We start from the raw sequence: 18,751 nt of genomic DNA on the forward strand, positions 1-18,751 counted from the left end.
ACAAGCACTCCTGTCAAAATCATTTATAATTTGCAATGCAGTAGGTTATATTTGGCAGTATGGCTCTGTTCTGGAAGCTCCCTGCTCTTTCACGTGCCCACATGAAATGCCAAAGCCTGATGTGGGGAGAGCACACCTCCCCTCTCGGCAGGGAGAGCACACCTCCCATCTCGGCAGGGAGAGCACACCTCCCCTCTCAGCAGGGAGAGCACCTCCCAAGGGTACAGAATTGAACAGAGCAGAGTGGGCATCAGTGACAATACATATAACACTGATAAAATCAGACAGCAGAAAAGAAGGAGCTGGGGTGGAGGTGGGTTGCAAAGCAGTTTGCAGGGGGAGCAGCAAGAGAAGGCAGGCTAAAGAAGTTTGAATAGAACACCCATTTTCCTATTTGTCAGAGCTTGACTTCATGGCCTGCCTTAACTAAGGCTATGCTTAACATTTGTTTCTTTATAAAGACTTTTTCAATTCCCAGTAAAATAAGTTGTAAATAACGATAATATGAGTACACAATTGTTGTGTATTCTACCTGCTGCTTGGTGGTGTTATCACCATGACACTATTTAAATAATGGGTTGTTGGACTAGGTGTTGGATTTACTTTGTTTGAATGTGTTAATTGTGCGAATTTACATATTAACCCAAATCATGTGACTACTACTAATCCATACTGATGACGTGATTGCTCGCAAACCTTTGTAAGAAGCACTTTTGCAGCCATCATCTTCGAAAAAAAAAACCGAAGTAAAGGATTTTAATTATTTCCCCTCTGAGTGCCTCAAATCTTTTCTATAACTGGAGTTCAGACTTTCAAACTAACCTCTCTTTTTTACATTCTGTTAGTATTTTTGTAGGAATATATAAAAAAAGTGACACAATAAGTTGGTCAAAATGTAAATGACTTTATGGTCAAAATCAGCTGTTTACTCAAAAAGAGCATCTACTTTTCTGGCTCTTCATGTTGTATGTTAGTAAAATGTATATCTTTGAGTTGTACACTGTCAAACTAAACAAGAAACTTCCCTGTGCTCATTGGCCTCTGGAAAAATACTTGGGGCATGTTATATTTTTGGTCATTTTTGCCTTTATTGATAGAACAGCTGTAGAGAGACAGGAAACGTGGGGAGCAGAGAGTGGGTAGAAGACATGCAGCAGATGGTCAAGGCTGGGAGTGGAATGAGTGACTGCTGGCCTCTGACGAGGACTACAGCCTCTGTATATGGGGCGTGCGCTTAAACCGCTAGGTCAATGGTTCCCTGGGGCGTTTTCAAATGTTATTCCGACTAAAGGGTTAATCAGATAACAAAGTCAGTAGTTGTGAGTGTATTTTGTTGTTACATTCATTTGCAGTTGCAGCTGTGTCTTCAATATCAACTAATAGCAAGCAATGAGTTGTTTCACACCACATCACTTGGTAATAGCCATATAGTTTTCAACTATGAAATCTGATTATTTATGAATGTGGTCCAATAAAAAAAATTAAATATTGCTTTGCTTAAAGTTTCAGATTTGACAAACTTCTGCTTTTATTTTTTGTATAAATTATATGTTACTGCAAAACTGTAAATTATTGGCTGTTGGTTGGATCAAACAAGGAATCTGGAAGTGGCATCTCAGACTTTGGGAATTTCGTACAGTGTTTTGAAGTTGTTTATATCAGAAGATTTTAAAAAAATGCTGGTTGATTATTAGTGAATTGGTGCTTTTGTCCTCTGGGTTTGATTCTGATAAACATAGCTAATTATGAACTACTTTTGGCAGCAGTAACCCTGAATGCACCATCAAAAAAGTTTTAAATGATTCCCTGAATGCATCTTAAATGTCAATAACATTCCCAAAGAGAATTTTCACGTTGTAAATATTCATACCAGTGCGAGATAAGCTTTTGAGCAATTGATCCTTGAATGCAACACAGCCTATCAAACACTGTGGGTTGAGTTGTGAAAAAGGACAACATGAATGTAAAGTACTGTGCCGTTATTTTCCACCCAAAAAAAGTTTGAAAATGATTCCCTGAATGCATATAAAATGTTAATGACATTCCAAAGGAGAAGTTTCACAGCACACTGTTAATATTCATACTAATCTGACATAAGCTTTGTTTTGAGCAATTGATCGTTAAATGCAACGCAGTCAATCAAAACTGTAGGTTCAGCTGTGAAAAAGGACGATGTGAATGTAAAGTAGTGTGTGGTTGTTTTCAACCCGAAAAGTTTAAAATGAGTCTCTGAATATATCTTAAATGTTAATACAATTCCAAAGGAGAAGTTTCAGAGTGTACATTTTCATACCTGTCTGGGATAAGCTTTTGAGCAATTGATCCTTGAATGCACCACAGTCTATCAAGGACTAGGTTCAGATGTGAAGAAGAACAATGTGAATTTAAAGTGCTGTTTGGTTGTTTTCTACCCAAAAAAGTTTTAAAAGGAGTCCCTGAATGCATCTTAAATGTAGATAACATACAAAGGAGAAGTTTAACCGTGTAAATATTCATTTCTGTCCAGGATAAGCTTTTCAGCAATTGATCCTTAAATTTCCTGCAGTCTTTCAAACACTGTGGGTTCAGATGTGAAGAAGGACAGTGCGTAAAGTGCCGAGTGGTTGGTCGTCAGTACGACCCTTTTAAAGCAGCCTTCAGTCAAGAGTGAGACTCCACAGGCTAAATCTGTTCTCAGCTTATCATGTTTACCGTGCCTCCCTCTGGCAGTATCTCCTGTTTATCTGTAGGTTTTCCTCCTCCTCCTCCTCCTCCTCCTCCTCCTGCTGCTCTGTGCTCCTTTTTCCTCTCCATGCCTGTTGCTGATCCGTATTTCACCGATCAGTTTTAATGTATGAGAGTGTGAGTTGATCCTCACTCCGTATTCTGCGTGCATACATAACTGTAGAGTGTTTGTATGTGTTTGTATGGATTGTCAGCCATAACCCTGCCTTCCTTCAGCAGGAAGCATGCAGTCCAGAGAGGCTGAGATCACATTAACCTCATGCCTATTGAGTTAAGATGGATCAGACGCTGTGCTGTGTGCTGGGAAACTATAAAACAGATTTAGGTTCAGTTGTGAGTTCCTGTATTAATGTTGTGAAAGCTTCGTAAACACTCTAGGATAAATAAACCTGTTGACACACACTCTGGCCTAGCACTTGATCAAAGTATCTCTTCGCTGTTTTCTGCATTGTTCTGCACTTTGTCATCCTTCCCTTCCTCCTTGTATTGTCATTAATCATCCTTGCCCAGTATTCAAACCAGAATCCATAAAGCAACATAATCCATCATCACAACACCAAAGTCCAATTTCAAAGATAATAAGATAATGAGTTTTCCATTTTGAGAGGCACAGCTGACTTGACTGACAGGCGGGAACAATGTAGCTGTTTCGAAACAGTGCTTCAGAAACAGATAGGTGACTCAATGGATACGATGTCCATTATTTATACAGTCTATGATCCCAACCTGCTACTCAAAACAGGCTGTGTTCCCCTCATACAACTGAACCTTGAAAATCTGAGAAATCTGCTCCCCCATCGTCAGTCAACAACTACAAAAACACTGCAGAGTTTTGATGTGAGTCCAGGAGCTCACCAAGCAGCTCCCTGTGTCTCTAATAATGTGTCTTTTTGTTGCATCTGTCTGATAGCCCTTCCTCCCCCTCCACAGCTCCCTCTGAACAATACAGTCATAATGAAAATAATGAAATGATTTTTGACTAAAATGATATAATGAAACAGAAATTGTCTCTCCTGCATTTCTCTAATTGGTTGAATTAGACTGTGATGTAATGACTGATGATGTAAGTCCTGAGCTGAGGTGAAAGAGGGGACTGTTTTCCTCCCTCTCTCTCTCTTTCTCTCTTTCTCTCTGTCAGGTCAATGCATTCCCCTCCTGTCCTCCCTGTGTTGCTATAGTTACAGGAGTTCTGGGAATGCCACCAACAGGTCACTCATTCAGCAGGGGTTAATTCTCGGGTCACGTTCCTGTGCTGGTGCACTAAGCAGGGTGATTTTGGGAGAGTATGTTTGTGCGTCACTATGATCAATTCAAAGATTCAACCTCTCCTCCTGTCCTCCTCTCTCCAGGTGTTACACATCCTCTGCTGTGCTCCCAATTAAGTGATCCTTCCCCTCCTTCCTCCTTACCCACTGATTCCACCCCCCCTTCATGATGTCATCTCAGCCTACACCCATCCAAGGGTCACGCCCGATGACCCCACCGCTGAACTCTGCAGGGTCTCCACGTTCTCCAGGTAAGAACCAATTTTTGCATTTTTGAGAAAACTGAGAACTTTATAAAATGTCTAAAAACAGGCTCTTCATTATTACACATGAAGACCAGTCTACTGCTTAGAAAATGAAAACTCTACAATCTTAAAGTTTGACCAATCTTTCCTTTGGTCAAATGTCAACATGGAGACATGCACAAGAACTTTGCTTCTTTTTTATCATTAAAGCTTCTGTGAGGAATTTTTAGTTGGTTGTGAAACAGGCTGGAATCAATATTGAACTTTCTGTGACAAACAAGCAAAAAGGACTATCAGCATTGAGATCGGCCATCTCAACAAAGTTCTTGAGTGCCTAAAACCACTGCCGCTGGCTAAGTAATTAAAAAGGCGGGTTTTGTTGTTTATCTACTTACATTGGTAGATTTGGTCAGCCTAGAAACAGACAAAGACCTGATGTGGGCCTTGAGCCTGGCTAACAGCTACTTTTATTTAACTTGGATACAACCCTAATTGTACAAATCAATGCATAGCGCAGTCTTAATATCCTCAGTTTTTATGAGTAAAGAAATTAGCAAAGAAGAACAAAAGTATTTTTTTTTATGTTGAGCTATAAACCTGTCTTTTTTTTTAGCTGAAAAACAAAAAAAGGGGATTTTAACATGATTGTGAATGAGGCTTCCTTGGTTTTTGTGGCAAGCCTCAGGTGGACACCCGAGGAACTGCAGTTTTTGGCACTTCTCCATTGGGTTCATTTTTCAACACAAGAAGTTGCTGCTTGCTGGAAATACAAATACAGACACAGCAGTTTATCATACACACCAAGATTTTGTCACAGTAGGCAATTTGAACCAAACTGAAGCTCAAAACTGCAGACTCCACAAATACAGAAAAACAATAAGAGAGATGTATACAGGATAGAGTTGGTTTTTTTGGGACAAAAACTTAAAGAAAGCTGATGTATAAGTAAGCTGTGTTATTATTGCAGGGGTCTCTTACATAGAAGCTCTCAGCTTTGCACAAACAAGGAATGGTAACCCTTTTTATATTGCAGATTTAAAAGATGATCAATGACATTATCGAAACTTCCTTTTTGCCTTTTGGTGTGACATTCCTTGCTATTTTAAATGTATCTTATACAATGAATTTAATGTAATTTTGAAAAATGTAGAATTTTCTTGCACAGAATATATGCCACAAGCCTAAAAGATAGAGATTGACAGATTAATCAGTTGTGAATTAATCAGGCAGATTAAGGGCATTTTGAAGTAATTGTCATTGACTGATGCTTGCACTCAGAAGGCTGATTAAAAAATCAACAATTTATGTCTGCAGAAACTGCAGGCATCCTCATCACTGTGGCTGCTGTCCAGCAATGTTACGGCCCCATAAATTATGACACATTTTTCCCATCCTACATGACAGCAGATCAAATCTAAAACAGGGACTGGTTAGTGTTTAATATAAATAATGCAGTTGGTTATTGCTTTAACATAAATATTATGTATTAAGGTATGCATTTTTACATGTGTGATATTCTGATATGTTGGTCCATGTTTTACCTGGTCCAGTTCCGGACATTCGCGTGATTATGCTCTATGGCACTTTAATGCACTAACTTGCACTTCTGTATCAGTTTTCATGATACCATGATGTACTGTTTTCATGAACTCTGTTTTGACCTGCTGGGGACTACGGGGGAAAATTAGCCTGTGGCATATTTACATTGATGCAATGCTGAAATGTTCATTAATATGCACTGTCCCTTTAATTAAATAAATAAATATCAGTCATATTCTGAAATATTTTGCCTAACCCAATATATTTTGATATTTAATGAATTGATTAAAAATGTATCTAAAACATTCTACTGACTGAAATAACGAGGTATCTTTGATTGTAATGTGCATGAACTAGTGATTGTTATCAAACGTTTGTATTCCATCTTATGCAAATAATTAACTACAACAGCGGTATATTGGCCATTAGCTGACCTGTTCCCTAACTATTGGCATCTGATGTGAAAGAAATTATATCGGTCGACCAGTACTAGAAGAATCAAATAATGAGAGTCACTTGAATCATCAGAGGATTGAGCATTCACTTCAACTGGTTAACCTTCAACAGCCCTGTTTTCATCAAAGTTTGTTCTTTCTTTGATGTATCAGAGCTAAATCCTACAGAGATTTCTATTAATATCAAAGTGATTCAATGTTGTCTCACTGGGAAAAGTAATAAGATCACACCATGTCATCTCAAAATTTTGATAACAATTCTGTTTGAAGGATTGCTCCAGGTCGAGCACATTTACTGCCACTGCAGAGACCATGATTTTCTTTCATTAGCCATGTTCGTATTTGTGAGCGGGTCACTGGTTAGGATGGTATGTTCTTGTCATTGCAGCTGAAACTCTGTGGTAACACCGTGTTTTTGTCCCATCAGAGTCCCTGCAGCCTCCTGCCTGCAGACACAGAGACCGTTCCTCCTCCCCCATGAGAGGCTACCTCATCCCCAGCCCTCTTCCCACACGCAGAAACAGAACCTGCTCTGCGTAAGGACAGATGGACACACACACACACACACACACACACACACACACACACACACACACACACACACACACACACACACACACACACACACACACACACACACACACACACAGCAAAATCACCCAGGTCGACACCCCTGACAAGAAAGTAACAGCAGTGTTCAAAACTAAGAAAGTGTACCTTGTTGAGTTCCTGTGTTACTGTTTGAAGTCCTTATGCCAAATCTCCATTGTAAGTGAAAGACAGCTCATACTATAAAATCCCATCATTGCCCTTGTAGGGACTTCCTACCAGTACAGGAAACTCCTTTTGAGCAGTGCTGCTTCCTTTCACACATTTACGGGGACTTTAACCCAAAACAAATAAATGAAGAAATGAGGGTTAGTGTATTGTGACAACATTACAGAGCAACTACTATTTTTCCTCGTTTACAAATCCAGTCTAGTCTTCTTAGGTTTTGTAAATCATAAACCGTAAGCAAGAGCTCTTCCTTTGACTCTCACCAGCTTGATTCCCATCCTGGAAATCCCAAGCTCTGATTGGCTACTCTCACACCTGTTTTCTCAGATAGTTGAAGTGTATAGCGTATACTTTTCCGAACTCTTCATGAAGCCAGAATTAGAATGAAGATGCTAGCTACTTGTTGTTGAACGAAGTGGATGCACTCAGACACCAAAGATGCAGAAAGTATATGCTGATGTTTGTCTGTATCTACTCAATAATTGAAATTTCACAGCAATGTAAACTTTATATTGGTCATTCTGTGTCATTGTTGTGTTCTGTTGCTCCCTAGTGGCCAAACTAGAATAATGATTTCAGCTATATTCATTTTTTTATCCATCCATTCATTTTTTTATTCATTTAATAAAACACTTTCTCCCCCTTGATGTATAACCACAGACTGTAACAGGATCGTCATGTACAGATATCAGAAGACATTTTCCTCTCTTAGCCAATCATCATCCCCTGTTTACTATAAGTAGAGATCTGTGCTGTGTTGATACAGTGACATAGTTGGAAACTTTCTCCCACCCTTTACCACATTTTCCATCCCTCTGCTTGCATCTCTCTCTCTCTCTCTCTCTCTCTCTCTCTCTCTCTCTCTCTCTCTCTCTCTCTCTGCAGAACGGCTCGTGCGTCCGAGGGTCCGCAGTTTGCTGGTGTGTGCAAATGTTTTTCCCGCTCCAAAGGCCATGGCTTCATTACGCCATCCGATGGGGGCAACGACATCTTTGTACACATCTCAGAGTAAGTGTGTGTGTGATGTAAGGATAGTGGGAATGAGGCTGTGCTGTGAGTGAAACTTGAGGATGAGTGTATGTTTTCCTCATGGTCTATGCTGAGGACTGCTTTTGTTTTAATCATTGACATCAAACTGTGTCAGGGTGTGTGTGGGAGTAGAGGGAAACACACACATGCTGGAATGGCGAGAGCTGCGGGTGTGTGTAGGAGGACAACAGAATATCTGATGACCTTCAACACGGTGCCTTTGTTATCACCCACAGGGTTTAAACACCGACGTCAGCAGTGTTTACACACATGCTTTATAACACTTAAACACCTACTAACACATAATCACAGTATCATGATGTCTGAGGTAAAACAGAATCCAATAAGAAACAGCCTGACGGAATATAGAATCCTGTTTGCTGCATTGTGTTTCTGAAGTTGCTTATCTTTTCCCACTTATTTAGTTCAAGCTCTTTGTCTTTGGATCAGCCACGTCTACAGTTAAAAAATATCTGGGTTTACCAATAAATCAATAACTCAACCAATCTTTATTTATATTGCGCCAAATAACAACAAATGTAATCCCAAGACGCTTTGCAAACAGAGCAAGTCTAGACCGTACTCTGTTATATTATTAACAAAGACCCAACACCAAGACAGGATGAAATCCAGTCCTATCTTACAGACAAGACTCAATCTTATTTAATTTTTTCCACCATGAGCAGAGCACTTTGCAGCATTTAGCAAATTACAGCGGCAAGGAAAAACTTCCTTTTAATAGGCAGAAACCTCCAGCAGAACCAGACCCATGTTAGACAGCCATCTGCCTCGACCGTGTTGGGATTGGAAAGAGTGGTAGAGGGAGATGCAGAAAGAGAGAGATGATAATGACGGATGGTAGTAGTTGAGTCTTGCATGTCCACAGCAGACTCCAGAGGACCCTACGAGACAAGGGAGCTCAGGGACTCCCAGAAATATCTATGGTTAGTAACTTAAATTGGTCATGGAGCGTTAAAGCAAGTGACAGACAGACAGAGGAGAGATAAAGACAGGATTTCAGTATTCTCCATATCTTTTTTCGGAAAACTGGATAAGAATGTACCGCCTTTATACATCCACTATTTTGCTAGCCAGAATCAGCTAATCCATCTAACATTTATAACTGCTGTTTAAATTAAAATAATGTTAGATCAATCTTATCCAGATTCAGACATCTGAAGATAACAAAATCCAGTTGACCAGTGCTCTAAAAGGGACCTTGTGGTTCATACTTTGTCCACAGGGGGTGAGAAAATCCAAACAAACTGAAAGTTCATGACACATGCTTTAACTGTTATGTTTGATATTCACAGCTAAATGGGGAAATATATCAAAGAGCGTTTTGTGTTTCAGCCTTAATGTCAACTTTATCTGCAATGTCATTGCAGGGATTCAGCCATTCAAGAATGCAACGTTGGGGAAATCTCTAACCCCTGACCCCTAAGTTATTCAGATCCGTTGTAAAATAATTGAACGATAAAAACTTGAGGTTTTGTCCAAATACAAGAACAAGTTCAAATTATTTAATCCAATCTGATTTCATTATCCTCTCTCTTTTCAAGAACCTTTTCAAAATCTGATCGAATCATGAGAGGCCCAAACTGTTATGAAGGTTTTGAGAGTTGTTCTGATGATACATTTTCAAAGCCATCACTTTACCATCTATATGTAATAGATTTATTTTTCTTATCCTCCCTGCAGCATCGAGGGTGAGTATGTGCCCGTGGAAGGCGACGAGGTGAGCTACAAAGTCTGCTCAATCCCTCCCAAACATGAGAAGATCCAGGCGGTGGAGGTGACCATAACCCACCTCAACCCTGGAACTAAGCACGAGACCTGGGCGGGACACATTGTCAGCAGCTGAACGCTGATCCTTGCTGGGAGCGGTTGGGAAGGGAGATATAAAGGAAACAGGTTGAGATAATAAAGGGGACTAGGGGGGAAGTATTAAATCAATGTTCTGATGATTGAACACTGACACATGGGCTGAAAGTAGAGATCAGAGGGAAATCTGAATGAAATCTCATAGTTTACTATGCTGGTAGGCTTCCTCTGTCCTACTTGGAAATAATGTTACTCTATTGAGATGGTTTGACTTGTAAATGATTCGATTTATGATCACAGTGGAAGAGACGTGTATTATTGAAAGACTTGTAACTTTAGATTTCTTGCTTAGATTTGTAGACCCCCCTTGTGTTGAAATTTGATGGTGCATTGTTTGAATTTGTAAATTATTTAGTTGATTTCAGCAGCAAACATTTATTTCCATGAATAAGTCGTTTGGAAGGATTCTGTGTTGCATGTTTGATTCAACTTTGCAGCACTAAAAAAAAAATACTAAACCTAGTGTGGTGACAGTGCAGCCAGTGCTGAGTGAGCACCCCATGTTGCTCTGCACCATGGAGTGATTTTCCTGCTATACTTAGTGTGCCTACTTCTACCCAGAGAACTGACAGCTCTGTTTGTGCCTATACTTATACCAGCCTCTCATATGTGTTTGATCATGCATGGGTGCCTAAAGTGAATAAAGCTTTTACAACTGGTACATTTTGGTGTGCTCTGCTTCATCAGTTCAAGTTTTTGGCTGAAGATGTTTGAAAAGCTTTGAGTAGAGATTGTGTGAAAGTTAATATGCATTAATGTGAAATAGTTTTACTCCCATGAGGGTTTTCATAGAACAACAAAAAAGTTACATTTCATTTGTGTATGTCTGAATCTTATGTGCTGGCTACGTTTACTCACATTATAGAATAAGCACTATAATCATGTCTACCCACAAAGCACTAAATTAGCCTGCAGGTGGCCTCCAAAGATGTTGTCAGGCCTGTTGATAGGCATGACACATCATGCACACCTTGTCATGACTGACTACCCATCATTCATTGTGTCATTATATATAATTCAATATATAATGGCATGGTGGAGCAAAGCTAAAATAAGCTATTGCATAATACTCATATGTAGAACTGTTTTACAAATATGTGTTTACAACAAAAGCTGACTCGCCAAAGACATTTCAGAAAAGTAAACACAGGGTGAAGCGAAAACATATAAACATAATTTTCCCTTTTTTATTAATGCATTAGTTGTCATTATTAGTCAAAGATGCACTTCCACATATTTTATTGATGCATTTTTAACCTTTTCCTTTTAACACTGTAACAAATTTGCACAAAAAAGTTCAAGCTATCATGGTGCATGCATTATGTACATGTAGGTGAGTGTGAGTCATCATACATTTCTAAAGGGACATTAGTGCATGCCTACTTACTCCATTTGTTTGCTGTAGCCTTAGCTGAAAAATATATTTAAGCAAACTTATGCTGACATGAAAGTGAAACAAAATTACTTCCCAGAGATTCAGTGTCCAATTTTAAATGTAAAGCTTCTGTCATGATAGACATCGACACCTATCTGCTGCCCTCTACTGTCAACATTTGTCTATTACAACAATTGACTGTAACATAGTACTCAACTCAACTCTCAACTCATTTTTATTTATATAGCATCTTTCACACATTCAAGCATGCCACCCAAAATGCTTTACAAAAAATCCAAGAGAGACAGAAAATAACAGTTATGGGTAAAATGATATAAGGCTAAAAAAAAAGATAAAGGAAAGTAATATGAAATACTGAAAAATAAAATGTCATCATTAAAATAAAATCAGAAAAATATCAGAAAAATGAAATAAAATCATTACAATAAAATCAATATAATAAAATAAGATAAATACTAGAAAAATAAAATAAATTGCAAATAAATTTAAATAAGATAGAATAGAATAAAGTATAAAAAGTATGCTAAAACAATGCTAATAATAGTAATAATGCAGTCCAGAGCTTAAAATAAATGACTCCAAGTTAAAAGCCATGTTTTAATGACCAGAGGCAAAGAGTTCCACAGTTTGGAGGCATAAAAACAGAAAGCTCTCTGGCCGGCACTTCCACAGCAGGCTGGTACTCGTCATCATCACTCAGTTCAGGCTTTATTCTATACCAAAAGCCATTGATTGTATTTTTGAATCCACCATATTGGTTTGGCTACTGTAAGTAGCTTTGACTGCTTTTCAGACTATATCAGAGTTAGCAGATTAAGAAAAGTGATTGCACTAAAGTTGTATGATGATTTCGAGTTAATAGCTAATCAAGGCCCAAATAAGTCTAATTCTAATCAATCGTCATTCTAATCAATGGTAGCCTACATCAGGTAGTGCACATTGAAACACTCTTTGAAGGCTTGGAACCACTTGATGACCTCTCCTCCAGGCCAAGGCAATATCAATTGGAAGTGTATGAAGTATTGTATATCTGATGTAATACAAACCTGCCCTGAAAATACAAGTTAAAGCAGTTAGTGAAGATGCCTTGCTTTAGAAGCATATGACCAAAATCACGTTATGTGACATCACATGAGAGAGTGTGGCATCAAACGGGAAGTTGACCCCAAAATGTAGGAGGTAGGAGAAATAACATTTAATACAAGGGCATACATTTTGAATGCATAATGTATTGTAGATAATGATAATAGTACAAACATGTATGATGTAATAGAGAATCAAAATAAACTTGTATCCTTTTTAAAGTGTGTTCATATTTCTTATATTGGGATAGTTTTTTAGTGTCCCTAAATACAATATGTGATTTGACATATTGGGACACCGATATTTGTGTAACCATATAACCTGGTTAAAAAGGAAAATCTAACACCAACACATATCTAGAAATCCAGACTCAAACCAGGAACTAGAGAGGATGGGTTGTCAGACAGAGGCTGCCAAAATTGGTGCTATCAGACATGAGGAAATCAATTAATTAATCAATCAATCTTTATTTATATAGCGCCAAATCACAACAAACATTATCTCAAGACGCTTTACAAACATAGCAGGTCTAGACCGTACTCTATGTTAAATTATTAACAAAGCCCCAACATCAAGACAGGATAAGATCCAGTCCCCTCTTACAGACAGGACTCAGCCGCATCTCATCTACAGCGGCAAGGACAAACTTCTTTGTAACAGGCAGAAACCTCAACCAGAACCAGACTCATGTTAGACGGCCATCTGCCTCGATCTCCACTCCTTCAACCTTTGACGCCACTTACTTCTTCAAAGTTTCTATGAAATATCATTTTCCATCACTTGGGGTTTTTTAGGCTCATCCTCTGTAGTGAAACTTCCTGGTTATTGGAGGCCCTTTCTTATGTGTACATAAGAATAAGTGTGTAGCTGATTTTGACCAGCAGGGGTCGCTATATCCCCATCCTGTTTGTGAAAAATTACTTTGATTAAACACTTTAAGAATGGCTGCTAACGAACAGGTAGCCAGTGAGTAAAAGTCTAAAACAGTCTCTCTCTCTCTCTCTCTCTCTCTCTCTCTCTCTCTGTGTTTGTGTGCGTGTGTGTGTGTGTGTGTGTGTGTGTGTGTGTGTGTGTGTGTGTGTGTGTGTGTGTGTGTGTGTGTGTGTGTGTGTGTGTGTGTGTCAACTACATTTTTTCAGCATAATTATCAGCAAGAAAAAACGTCATAATGTTAAAAATGAGCATCTAGTAGAGAGCTTCTAATACCTGTTATGAGAGTGGTAATGGAGGGGGGGGGGAGATGAAGGACGAGGTTGTTAAAAATATAGAAGGGAAAATGAAGAAAGAGGCAAAACATTAAAATCATAATAGTGGAAATGTGAGGAGAAAGATGGGAAAGGACGCAGATACAGGAGAGTCGAGGTGCGGAGGACAGAAGAAGAGGGATGGAGGCAAACTGTTTGGAGGGGGAGAGGAGGAGGAGGAGGAGGGGGAGGGAGGAGAGGGAGGAGAGGGAGGAGCAGAGGGAAAGTAGGCTCTCAGTCTGTTCGCTCTCAGGAGGAATCAGCAGCAGCAGGACAATGGGCTGTCTTCTGTACGGATCTTAACAGGCACTGAGCTGCTTACAACACACTGGAACATAAGGTACGGTTAACGGCAAACAGACGCTCGGTGGGAATCCGACTTTGCGTTTGTTAACCTGCGTTCAATGCCGCTGTATGTCTGTGAAGGAGAGGCTGCAGGAAGGAAGCGACGCAAAGCAGCAGACAGACACCCAGCAGGGCCTGCTGTCCGCTGCATCAGGGTCCAACACCGGTCGGTGACACGTTATGTCACAGACACAACAACAAGTGTTCATTAGATATACATGTATGTTCAGGATTTTAATAATCCTCAGAGGAAAAAACACCTGGAATACCCTGCCGCGTTTTCTGTTCCTCAGAAAGAACGTCACGTCGAACTCCCTCAGAAATCATGCTGTTTTTTATTTTCGTGCTGACACGCTCACCTTTACACTATTATTGACGTAAAAAAAGACAACACAGTATAAACAGATGTGTCTTGTCGAGTTCGTCGTGCTGCTGCTTTGTCAAACCCTGTTCATTTAATTAAAAATCACATCTTATACAGTGTGAGCGTTGTTCACGTCACTTTTCACCGTGGTGTAATTAACGGAAGTGGCACGCGGCGACGACAGGGGCACCGCATATAAATGGACCTTTTCAACATAGCTGACGTTTTTCATTGTATTACATGCACACCGAATGTACGAGCTACTTGTTGTGATTCACACCAGCCGTTACACTTAACTCTATTATGATGCGAATCGCCCCATAAGCAATGCAACAGTAAATACTGTGTTTTTGTAAGGAAGTTTGGAGCCAGCACCATATGCCTGTCGTATATGCCAACAAAGCCTCTCTCTAGCCAGCAGCAGCAGCAGGAGCACGCAGTGTGTGTCTGCCAATGAAGCATTGCACTAGGCCAGACCCGGGACTCTCCTCTACAGATGCAGGGATTGTTGTGTGAATAGATAGGCATTGTAGTTGCCATAATGTGCCTTCTGTTCCTACATAGTGTGCGTGACGCACATTGACAAGTAGAGATGCAGAGATGCTGTGCAGGCAAGGAGACTTAGGGACTCATTACTCATGTTTGAATGAACATCATATTATTATGTCAGAGTGGAGATGCATCTGCATCAGAGGCTGCTGTGTCCGTCTCATTGACTGTGCTGACCTATCGAATATGCTCAAACATAAACAAAAACATACAGGTTACACAGGGGGCCACTCCTCTGTCTTTTACTATAGGAGGGTCTTTTCTTGCAATAGAAGAGACCAACTACCTAAGTCGTGTAGAAAAACACAGGCTTGGCTGTTTGTTTGTATGGTGTAGCCTGTCTTTAGTACAGGGAGGGGCTACTCAGGCCTCCCATCAATATATTATAAGTCAATATTCATTTCCCTCAATATGCTGAGGATTATTGGTGCAGGCAGGCAGTGCCTGTGCTGTCATGTTTTAATTTTAGACTGTATTGACCTGACTCTAACATTGTGTGAGTGTGTAATATTCGTGGGAGAAGGAAAATGGCTCTTGGTAAACAACACATTGGAATCTGGTTTCAAAATAGATAAGGCAGTATGCACAGAAGTGATTATAGGGCCATGCAGTGACAGAGGTGACCCAGAGGAAATCAATGAGAGGAATGTTTACTACTAAAAACACAAGCAACAACTTATCTTCTGCTTTTATAATAAACCAGATTTTTTTTTTCAACTTTTGGCTAGGTGAAAGGGTTTTTCTCACCAAACAATAGCTCTAGCATGCTTAAATAGTCCCATCCTCTAGCAGGACAACAAAAGGAATTAAAACCCAAGTTGAATTCCTGGAAGCAACCACAAACCACAAGGGATTAGGGGTATCAGGACTCTGACTGATTTGTTCTTGGAAAGAAAGAGAATGCAAAATTAAGTGTTGACTGATGCGCACACTGAATTCAACATTTTTATTTTCACTTTTTTGTTTATATTTGGAAAATAAGGGACACTCTTTTCTGTCATGCTGAGTTTGCATTATTAAGACTGCAGTCAGATTTTATTTGTCTGTATGATTCTGCTTCAGGATTGTCAGATGTTCAAGTTTTCCAGTGAGATAAGGAGCTACTAGATTCCTCTAAACAATAATAGGAAAAAGGAGAGATTTATAATTTGTGATTTTCCAGAGGCATTTGCAAAGGTTACTTGCTTTCAAGGGGATTTGTTAACTTAAGTTCACATGATTGGTGTGTGAGTATCTACTATTAGACAAGACAGTGTCACAAGACAGAATGTGGTTGCAGTTTGTGTGTGTGTTGGTCCTGTCCTACTCAAAGTTGGGCCAGGAAGGAACACAGGGTCCCCTTACAGTCCCCATTTCCTGAACATTGTTGACAACAGTTTGTGTTGTAGTTAATGTTTTAGTTTATTTCACAGGTTAATACAATGTGAAGACAGCTCAATTCTTTAACAGTATGATGTCCCACCAACACCCAGCCTGTTTGTGTTGCCATGGAAAAGGATGTGAGCAACCACATAAAACAGCAACGTGATCAGACATGTTTTACCTACTTAAGATAAGATGCATGTTGCAGCATAGTCTTGCACAATGTTGAACCAAAAGCTACTGTTATGTATGAATGGAGTTCTGTGTACTAAAAAAAGACAAGCAGATAAAAAAGCTACTTTTTGCTGCTACTTGAATAGATGCTAATGTTACCCTTAAGGCTCAACTTGTGTTGGCTTAACCTTCAGCGCTATAAGGAAATGTAAATTGTCAGTCTCTTTCGGTGTTAGCTTAACTGTCACAGTTTTTCACATATTTGAAGAGCAAGCGATATTAAATGCTAAGTCAAGACAGTGGTATGATAACCAATATGTTATACTCTTATACTGTATGGTTATACCCACTGAGCATCTGCTTACCAAGTAGCATCCTAGTATGCATCATACAGTAGGGTCAGTCTGGTGTGATCTTTCTTGCATTTAAAAGACTGAATGTTTAGTCACTTAATTTGGTTGTAAAGTTGAAACTTTGACCTCAGTGTTCAACAATATTGTTTTTACTTTAGGACCAACACTAAGGAGAGGTTGTGTCCCTGTTGTGTTTTGATTAATATTGAGGCGGCTCCATCAGAAGAATTGCATGTTGTGTCATTGTGACAGTGTATCTTAAACGTCAGGATGAATCTTCACACCTCAGCTGTGAATTTTCACACAAATCCCACAGTCTGACTCCTTTAGACAAAAAAGTGGATGTATTTCTGGCTCAGTTATAATTGAATTAAGTAATAGTCTGAGTTACAAAACCCATTTATTTGTATTTTGACCTTTAAAGTTGTTAATACTTTTTGTTCTTGTTATGTATGATGCACAGTCCATGTTCTGTTGGACTGAATCACTTGTGGATAAAGCTTGTGTTAAATACAGATAATGCTATTTGTTTCTTTGTGAATTTGGCTGTGCTACTTATGGAAATTGTTCAGTTCCAATATTGTATTACTTCAATTAGGGCTAGGCGATAAAACTATAACGATAATTATTATGATTTGTTTTCTCATTATAAATATAACAGTCAGATGAAATGTTGATATATTTAAACCTGTAATTACACCCCCCAAGCACTGGAAAGGGAAATAGTGTGTCTTAAACGCTAGTTCCCACCCAACATTAAACAGAAAAAGAAGTCGGCATGGAACAGCCAATCATTTCGCAGTGTATGAGGCAGGCAGGCTTAAAGACTTTTGGAGTGGAATGTAAACACAGCTGAAACGAACAACAGTGACACTGAAGAAAACGCTAAACTTACCAGTTCAAAGCAGAGTGAAAACATGCCAGGCAAGAAAGGCCACTAAACTTCATTAGTTAAGATGTTTTGGCTATTTACTAGACTACTAAATCCCAGATACAAGCTAACAAACTGTCTGGTTTCATCAACTTTCACTCAGGAGAAGAAAATCAGCCTTTAAAATGATAAGAAGGAATGATTTGATATTTATCGTTAAAATGATAGATATTAACTTATGTGAAAGATGTTATCGTGATAACATCTTTTTCAATATTGCCCAGCACTAACTTCAATGGTTAAAACACATACAAAAGGAGTTAATAAAAATAACTTGACTGAATAACTGAAATTATTAAAGGTGACATATCATGCAAAATGGACTTTTTAATGGTTCTCTACCTGAAATATGTTTCCCTGGCATGTCTACAAACCCCCTGAGAATGAAAAAAATCCATTCTGCCCCTGTTCTGATTTCTCCACCTTTCTTTAAATGTGTGTGAAACGAGCCGTTTCAGACTTCCGTGTTTTTGTTACGTAACAACGATATCCGGTGTGTCACGGAGTCAGAGCTCAGAGCTTGTTCAGCCCATAGACTGTATAAAATAATACTGAATCCCCCCTCCGTTTTTCATTACCTGCACAAATGTGTGCTAGTTAGCATAGCCACATAGCTACATGTCGTAGCTGTAGCTGTGCACCAAGACACACGTCTACATACTGACAAATAAAACAACAAGTAACACAGAATCTGTGACCAATCCTTCATAAAAGGTCCCGCTGCCTTTCTGGCAGAGGTTGGTTTTACTCCCCACGTCTGCAGATTTGAAGATCTAATGGATGATTTTTATTTGTCATGGATAAGTGCTAGCGCTAATTAGCAGGATCAGATTCTGGATCAGATTCAGAGGGTTGAAGTAACGTGATCTCTGAGCAGCCGTGTATATTCAGCCAACATGTAAACATTAGATCAACGTGCTGGAGAGCCGAGGGCACATCCACTTCCTGAGGGGGCGTGGTCAGAGGGAAAACAGAGTGTTCTGAGGAGGACTGAAGAAGAGGGGTTTTCAGGCAGACCAAAATCTGATTTCA

The 18,751-nt window shown here is 39.3% G+C and overlaps 2 protein-coding genes across 2 annotated transcripts in view; both read left to right on the forward strand.

Annotated features, from left to right (window-relative positions):
* Positions 1-10,579, forward strand: part of carhsp1 (calcium regulated heat stable protein 1) — a 31,804-nt gene extending 21,225 nt beyond the window's left edge. Inside the window, exons 2-5 of the mRNA XM_034712291.1 lie at positions 4,074-4,240; positions 6,656-6,764; positions 7,891-8,013; positions 9,736-10,579. Coding sequence (XP_034568182.1) covers positions 4,156-4,240; positions 6,656-6,764; positions 7,891-8,013; positions 9,736-9,898 — 480 coding nt within the window. The 5' untranslated portion in view covers positions 4,074-4,155 and the 3' untranslated portion in view covers positions 9,899-10,579. The remainder of the gene's footprint in view (positions 1-4,073; positions 4,241-6,655; positions 6,765-7,890; positions 8,014-9,735) is intronic.
* A 3,261-nt stretch (positions 10,580-13,840) lies between these two features.
* LOC117832560 (neurabin-2-like) overlaps positions 13,841-18,751 on the forward strand; it is a 35,135-nt gene continuing 30,224 nt past the window's right edge. The window contains exon 1 of the mRNA XM_034711743.1: positions 13,841-13,981. The gene's annotated coding sequence lies outside the window, so the exon portion shown is untranslated. The remainder of the gene's footprint in view (positions 13,982-18,751) is intronic.

Source organism: Notolabrus celidotus, chromosome 20 (genome assembly GCF_009762535.1).
Source record: "Notolabrus celidotus isolate fNotCel1 chromosome 20, fNotCel1.pri, whole genome shotgun sequence".
In the NCBI taxonomy this organism is placed as follows: Eukaryota; Metazoa; Chordata; class Actinopteri; order Labriformes; family Labridae; genus Notolabrus; species Notolabrus celidotus.